The sequence below is a fragment of the Anomalospiza imberbis genome, chromosome 6 (genome assembly GCF_031753505.1).
Source record: "Anomalospiza imberbis isolate Cuckoo-Finch-1a 21T00152 chromosome 6, ASM3175350v1, whole genome shotgun sequence".
Lineage (NCBI taxonomy): Eukaryota > Metazoa > Chordata > Aves > Passeriformes > Viduidae > Anomalospiza > Anomalospiza imberbis.
The window spans coordinates 12,574,468-12,582,789 of record NC_089686.1 but is presented as its reverse complement, the minus strand read 5'-3'; the positions used below and the strand labels follow the sequence as shown (position 1 = coordinate 12,582,789).

General features: G+C 42.6%; 2 protein-coding genes across 3 annotated transcripts in view; both read right to left on the bottom strand.

Moving 5' to 3' along the window:
* SETD3 (SET domain containing 3, actin N3(tau)-histidine methyltransferase) overlaps positions 1 to 8,322 on the bottom strand; it is a 611,377-nt gene that overhangs the window by 78,617 nt on the left and 524,438 nt on the right. The gene's annotated exons all lie outside the window — the stretch shown is intronic.
* CCDC85C (coiled-coil domain containing 85C) overlaps positions 105 to 8,322 on the bottom strand; it is a 110,574-nt gene continuing 102,356 nt past the window's right edge. For both annotated transcript variants that reach the window (XM_068192452.1, XM_068192451.1), the window contains 2 exons: positions 5,413 to 5,511; positions 105 to 3,837 (listed from right to left, as the gene is read on the bottom strand). In XM_068192452.1, the coding sequence (XP_068048553.1) occupies positions 3,748 to 3,837; positions 5,413 to 5,511 (189 nt within the window). In that variant the 3' untranslated portion in view covers positions 105 to 3,747. The remainder of the gene's footprint in view (positions 3,838 to 5,412; positions 5,512 to 8,322) is intronic.

Here is an 8,322-nt window from a genome sequence, read left to right as displayed (position 1 = left end):
ATTTCCAGGTTTTTCATATTAGTTCAGAGGTCATAACTATGGTTACTCCAAGATACTTACTCCAGGGTATTTCAGCAGTGGTCTCCCAAATCTTTACTCATCAGTTTATTTAAAAAGAATGTATTTTATTTTATTCAGCTAGAAGTATACACTATCACAATCAATCTCTTACTTCATTTTTACTAAAATATTTCAAAAGAATGTTTTACACACATTATCAAAAAAAACTGTACTATTACTTTCCTTTCCCAAAAAAGTCAGAGTGGTTCAATAATAGGTAAAAACGCGTGCTAAGGTCTAAAGAATTTTGCTATGTACACAACAGCAGGTGCTAACTTTTCCAGTTCTTTGTAAATCATATACAGAAAATATAGCAGGGCTGTAAGATCACAGGTTTAACAGAAATCAAACTTTAAACTGATTTCTAAAGCAGCACAAATAGACTTTCCCCACATTATGAAAAATATACAATTTTATCACTTTACAGTCATGCACTTTGAAAAAGATCAGTAGTACTCTTCCCCCCCAGTTTCTAGAAAGATAAAAGGTCACTTTAACACTGATTTCATTTATTATCTAATATTTGGATAAAAATGTGCCATTCTCAAACAAGGTTGTGCTCAGCAGTCTTATCAAGGTGCGAAGAGCCAACTGAAGCTGGTTACACTGCAGCATTTCAGGAACTGTTAGGGAAACACTGCTTACTCCAGTCACTCCAATAAAAGTCAAGGATGTGATTTTACTTCCCTAAGCAAGCAAAGTCCATTTGTAAACAGTGGATGCTTTCTTTGCCAGAGAGGATTGCAGAACCCAGGGCTTCAATCTTGAGGAAATTATCTTGGGCTATTGCCCCAAATAGATTAATTTAATGGCCACTATTTCAAGGGATGCTCCCCTCCAACTTCATGTACAAAACTTCTCAGGCAGTTTTCACTGAATACTGAGCACATAGGTAAGTGAATTTAAATATGCATGTAAAATATCTATTTAGACAGCTGAAAATTCAGCACCCAAGTCATCCTGTAAAGTCATTGAGCATCATTTTACCCCAGGAAGACATTTTATAGCTCAAATTGAATAAGTGTGAAGGTTGGCAAGCCTAAAAACCCCTAAACAGTAACACTGCAAGGTACAGCACTGTCATCTTCTTCTGCAAAATCAGTGATGTGCATCTTACATTGAAGATGATAAATAAAATCTCCAAAAGGGCAGTACCCTACAAATATGAAGTTTGTTCAGCTGAACTGCTGGCTACCCTAAAAAGTGGCTCTTCAGGATTTGCAGGGCTAATTGACCTCAATTGCAGCACTGTTTCCCTTGTAGGTGAGATCTGCAGGTGGAACAAAACAGGCTTTGCTTGAAGTCAATGAATAGATTTTGAGAGAGATTTGAAAGCAGGGAATATTTGAATGGGAATTACATAGTGGTGAGACAAGTAATCTAATGAGTATAGCTCTGGTCTTGTTGAGAGGACCTGCTAATAGCCTCATATACCCCTTAAATAGCAAGCATGTCATGAACACAGTTAACTCTCTCCAAGTGCTAGCAACGTTTGTGTTGCTTTAGTTAAAATTCACTGACATAAATCAACCTTGTTCCAAATATACTTCAACTCTCTGCTTAATCTGGCAATCAGATGCCACCAATGTTAAAATGGGCTAAGCAGATAAAGTAACCCTCAGTTTGACCTTAGATGTTAAGGAATAATGATGCTCTGCTTTACATCACCTTTTCTGTTACAGAAATCTCAATGTATAAATTGTATAGGAGGAAGACAATCACCACTGGTGACTAGAAACTGGAGGTCAAAATAAAAAGTAGAGAGGAGGAATCCTCTAAAGATGCTTAAAGGAGACAGTCAGCTCTAGAACAGATTTTTCCAGACTCCATGGGATGTAAATACTATTAGACTAAGAGCTATCTAGCTCAGTGTTCACTGACTGAGCAGTAGTAGGAAATAATCTACTGGTGGGTGAGAGTATGCACTTGTGTTTTGGGGGTGGTTCTTGGTTGGTTATTTTTAAATAACCTACTCAACTGTTACATTTCTATTTCTGCAATGAATAATGAAGTGGTGCTTACTGGTTATTTTGTATTTTGGTTGTATTCCTTCTCTATTTTTTTACTGGTTACGGGTTTCAGCTCTGACACTGCAAATTCTTCAGCCAGGCAGCTATAGTTTATTGTACACCACAGGACCAATTACCTTTCATAAGTTGCCACATGGGTTCCTTGGTATTGTATCAGTGTTCCATGTAATACAATACCACAAGTCAAGAACTCAACTGGTAGAACAATTAATTTGGAGGAAGAACCTGCCCAGCTAATACAGCTGTCTGTAGCTGTGACTGATTCTTGTAGGGAACAAAAAAAAAGTAATGGTGTTTGAGGTCATTACATCCTACAACTAATCACTAAAATCGATGCAACTTTTGAAGAGGAGGCTTTGATCTTTTCACATGCCCGTCTTTAAAATTATTTTACACCAATGAGTTCTAATAACGAAGCCCCGCTTCATTGGACTATTGGGAAAGAACATCTAATGAAATACAGGGACAGCTGCTGTGACAACTTGGAAAAGGAGGGAGTCAAATTCTTACAACTACACAGGCAGCTACTCCACAATAGCAAAATGTAAGTCCCATTATTTTATATACAACCATTTGAAGAAGCAAAAACCCACTTGTTTTGGTTCATTAACAAAAATAAAGCTTGAATGGCAGGAAATAGTCTCACCTGACAGCCTGTGTTTATGGAGTTTTTATTCAGCTCTGCAAGGTTGTTTGGTTACCTTACACAGGAACCAGTATAGGTGAGGGAACCAGTATAGGTGAGGGATCCAGAAAGAACCTTTAAAAAACCCACCCAAATCTTCCTTTTATGAAAGATGAGCTGCTTTTGAAGATCCTGTGTAAGCCATAAGCACTGTCAGAATAGCAGTTTCTGCTGAATTATTTCATAGTGAAAGCTTTACAAGAAAAGTGTTGCCATTTTGTAGGGAATACTGTTGTGTGGCTAAGTGACTTCATTCACATTACGACTGCAGAAATCTTGTGTCATTTGATCATGAAAAATTGTTCATTAACACCTGATATGGAGACTTAAGCCTTTATGTACGCTTGTGTGATGAGTACCACTGTACAATGTAGGGCAGTACAAGTGTTTTTAGCTTGCCACTCAGTATTTTACACAGAGCCTTGTGAAAACAGTTGCATGTCATTCTTCAAAATAAGGACCTCCAAAGAAAGTGTTAGCAGCTCATGAACTTGGCAGGCAGTAAGCCAATGGATTTGAATTGCATTTTCCTTGGCTGCCTGGAGCCACTAACCTGGCTATGAATCACAGACAAGTGGGTGGACAGGAGCAATACAAATGGTGATGTCTCCACAGGTTAAGGGTTCTTTTCTTGTTCCTCTTAGAAATTCTCTTGAGTTAGTTAATTCTACAAACAGACCATTACAACAAAGCAGGTTTGAACTACAATAAAAATGATGCAAGTCTGGCATTATTGGATGGTTACCCGGTGAACAGTAGCTCCAGAGCACCACAGCCTGGGAATCAGGCCTTTAGCTGCCATATTTACACTATTGTTACAAAAAAAAAAAGCTGGGAAAAAAAAAAAGAAGAAAAAAGGAAACCCTGAAAACACTCAACCCCAACTCCCAAAGAACAGGCAGCCAGAAACACTGAGCTCTGCCTCTTTAGTCTTCACAGAATCCATCACTTCCAGTTGCCAGGATGGTGTTCCTACAAGGGACCCTTGAACTGGTTTCCTGACAGATGTTGCCTGATGGAGGGTTTGGAGCTCGCAGCATCACCCAGCTTTCGCCAGACAACCTGCAAGAAAAAATAAAGGGTTTGGGGAGAGAAAGACACGGATTTAAAAGCCACTCAGGAATAGCAATATTTTTAAATTGTAGTCTGAAATCCAAAATCAGCTCTTTCTTAGAGCTGGGCTGCAGTTCTCAGCAGAGACACTAGATGGCATCTTTGGACCAGTTTCCAAGGAAAAAAACATTGATGCATTTTTCTAATTAGTCCCTCTTGAAATTAGAACCGGTTTTGCCTGGGGTAATAGTATAAAACAAATACACTAGATTCAGGACGTAAGTTCAATTGTAGGTCAACCCTGCCATGCTTACAGAAAAGATGCTACCGTGGTGCTACCAGAAAAGATAATGAAAAAGATAATGATTCAAATTATATATACATGACTTTCTAAAAACATACATTTTATCACTCTAGGGCCACTATTTAAATAAAAAATAAACTGCAGAAAACTTAGAGCTGCCTTGAATCTACATGGAATGAATATTTAAAGAGAAAACAGCTGATGATAGACAAATAGAGATGAGTCAGTTTGGGAGGATGAAGTTACAGTATTTCACCTTTCCCCCAGCATAGCTACAAGGGACTGGGAAATTAAGCAGACAAAATATCCTAAAAAGTAGACCTCAATTTACTCTGGTCTTTGCTTTGCTTATAGGGATCCAGCAACCAAAGTGAAGTGCCTCAGCCCTTGCCAAGGATGCTCACAATGTTTTAGTTCGGCAAGCTGCGCTTGTGTCCGCACCCTCTTTTTAGGGTTAAGGTGGGTTTCAGAATTTAAACAGAGCATTAGGCCCCTCTCAACTGCTGGAAGGCACTAAATGATGCTACCTGGGCCACCTCTTATGTGGACTTCAAAAAAAGAATGCTCATAGACATTCTCCTCCCTACTCTGGGCAATTGAACAGCACATCCCCAACTGCAGGTGACAGGCAGCTCAGGCGGTGTTCCAGCAGAAATCTCAAACTTTCTGTTCAAAGCCAGAGCATGGCCAAGGTGCTTTGGGGCTGGAGGCAATGCCATGACAGCGGACACCGCAGAGCAGAAGCTGGGTACGAGCACTCTCTGCACAGGATGTGGCCAGCTCAGTTAACAGTGTGGCTGCCCAAAATATCAGCAGTGTTAATAGCAGCCCACATATCATGATGCTGTTCAATGACTCCACACAAGATTCTCCCTCTGACGTTACCACATGGTTTAAGCTCAAACCCGTTCAAGCTGTACAGCTTTAAACATGGCAAGCAATTGTTGCTTAACCCAAACCAAGTCCTTAAGGGCACAGGTGGAGACAATTGCTAACAGGAACCTTCTAGTCAGGGAGAGCCCCTTGGACATCTCTGGTCAGCTAGACTAGCTGCTCTACAGCCAGGAAGGCAGCAAAGTAGGAACTATCTACTGAGCAAAGGCTGCTCTATGCAGTGAATAAGGCACTCAGATTACCCAAAACAGTGGTCAGCAGAGTCTCCACTCTTCCTTCATGCCTATGGACTTCACAAGGATTACATGCAGCAGATCCCTGTTCCTCCACACTTTTAACAAAAGACCACAAAAGGAACCCCAAGAGCTGCTGGAAGGAGTTCTTACATTGCACATTTCACGAACGATTGCCTTCTCCTTTTCACTTAGGTCTTCTTCATAATTGTCTTGCATTTGCCTGTCCAAATTTTCATGGACCTCAAGGACCTACAAAAAAACAGTATTACAAAACCATTATGATCCTCAAATAATTATCTGTGTCCCTAAGAACATCATTAACAAGTATTTAAATTGGCAGGATTCACAAAGCCTCAAGACAAGCAAAGACAAACATGACATCAAGCTGGGCACCTCCGTCCTCCCTGTTCTCCCAGTCCCACCACCTTCATGGTGTGGCTGCTGCCAGTCCTGGGGACCACTGGCAGCAGGTTGTTTGTGCCCACAAGTGCATCTCTTCCAGGACAGCTGCTGGTAGTCCTACCTTCCAGGCAGCACCCCAACAAGCATGATGTTGTCCCTCACCATGTGCTGCCCACACCCCAAACCTCTGAGCAGCTCAAGTGGGAGCCAGTCCCCGCCTGCCACATCCCACTGTCCTGGCAACCCCCACAGAGCTCCTTCAGGGAGAAAGTGCCCAGCTGGTCCCTTGATAATGAAAGGAGGCTGCCTGAGGCCAAAGGCAGCCTTCTTTTCCAGCTGGAAACACTGACCCAAGGGATACCCCTCTGTCACACCCACATGCATTCCAACAGTTCCTCCAGACAGGCACATCCCACAAGGTGGGCATAGCACAGCACAGGAGCCTCCAGGTTTTACTGTTGCCTCTGTGCTGATTTACACACCTCACCCAGGGCTTCACCACTGATGAGCCAGGTGGTCAGCTCAGTGTGCAGGGTCAGAGATCCTGCAACCACCCAACATCATCAAACAGCACATGGTGTCATTCACCACGATGCATCCACACACGCAGGAAGGTGTACGACAGGTGTAGTTGTATGAATAAATATTCCTATACATCCCAGGGAGGTACAGAGCCAGGTGCTGTGCTAGGATGGGTTTCAGCCTTTGCTGAGGTATATACAGCACTGGCTGTTTCACGAAATGGGACACCAGGGAAGATTACCCCCAGGTCTGCTTCAGCACAGCAATCCTGCTGTACTCAAAATGAGTTACAAACAAAAATAGGTCATCCTCCTAGGGCCTGTAGCCTACTTGGGACCAGTCTTTGCACAGACAGGAATTATCCACATCCATTCTAAGAAGGGAGGAAGGGCAAGAGGGATGCAAAAAGCATGTATGTGCTGACAAAGAGAGCATCTATTTTCTGCTAAAGAGGAGGGAATTAATTATTGATCCAGCTGGACTCGCACATTGAACTTGCTTGTCTGGAGCCCGTGTGCTTCCGATGCTGGCTGCACAGCAGCAGCCTGGAGGATCACATCCTGGCATGGAGCACCATGGCAGCTAAACATCAGCTGTGTCCACAGGGCAAGTGTCAAGGAAACCATGGGGTAGATTAGTTAAAGATCACATCAGCCCCAGCCTCTGCTTTCAACAGCCATCCATCTTGCAGGCATGAGAGTCTCAGTGGACTAAAATAAACTGGTTTTCTACAACTTGTGCTTAAACTAAACCCACATTCCTTAGGCCAGGAGGTGTAAAAAGATGGCACAGCATATTATTTCTTTCAGTGGAAATGTCTTTTAACAGTGTTAGGCAGAGCTGGAGCTGAAAGATGATCAGATGGAAGTTATGTTTGTATTTAGTTTCTGAATCTCATTTACTCTGGAAATCATCCTGCTTCCCAGGCTCAACCCATGTCTGGCTAGGCACTTTGTAAAGATGTGTTAGCATCTTGGGTATGGGAAAATGGGATTCATAGTGATAAAATGCAACAGCCTATCCAGGAAAGGCATGTTGGAAGAAAATACACTCTGAATAGTGAAATAACCTCCTGAAGAAAGACAGGAAGGCCTTTTCTTAGTGCTGACCCAGCCCCAGCTATTCTCAGATCCTGCCAGATGCCTTCTCAGCTGTTTAGAAGGACCAGGTTAATGTTCCTTCAGTTGCACCACTGGGGAATACAAACATGCCTTCACATCAGCTATCTATGGATCAGCTAAAGTTCAAGGACTGTGCATTCAGTGTGGGTCTAAGAAACTGGGGTATGTCCTGTGATTTCTGCCACCTCTCAACCCAGGAGCCTAAAGGAAACAGATAAATGTATGCCAGGCTCTAAGCGGTTCATGCCATCCCCTCCTTTTTGCTTTTCATCAAGCTGCACTGACAGCACTTGGTCCTCTGTTGACACAGCAGCCCTTTGTGATCTCCCTGGGTAAAATGCCAGCCAGTGAGCAGCCTGCTCCACTCGGGCATGGGGCTGGACTGGGAAATGCTGCTCTTCTGCATAGGGATGTTACTTCCCAAAAACAACTTTCACCTTGCTCACAGTGGCCATGCTGGCTTGTCTGACATTTTCCCTACTGACACATAAACTGAGGAACACCTCAAGTGTTCTTTGAGACTGCACTGATATCTGTGAGCAAGGCAGTGTTACCTCAAAGTCACCTGATGACACATCCCTTCTGACTTGCTGTACTGATCCCATATGGCCAAATATATTTTAAAAACAAATATTCAATCAAAAAACACCACTAAAGAGTCTGAATGACAGTAGTAAAGCTTTGGAAGGGAAGCTGAAAGTTGAGATATTCATTTCTGCAACACAAAGCACGCTAAGGGATACTTTCTCCAAATTGTGCAAACCTCAATAATTTTGTTGCTTCATAAGTCAGCTGGACACAGCACTGGGAAACATCCTGCTTCAGCAAGGGAACAGTCCATATGCCCTGCTAGGATTTTTCCCTAGTTTTGGAAGGCCAAATCCTGTCTTATCCACAATTAGTGGGAGTGATGATCACCTGCTTGATAGTTCTGTGTGCATGGAAGAGGTCCAGGCTGCTGCTGTGGGAGCAGCTGGGTTATAGGCTAAATGTCATTCTTTTACATTTGTCTCCT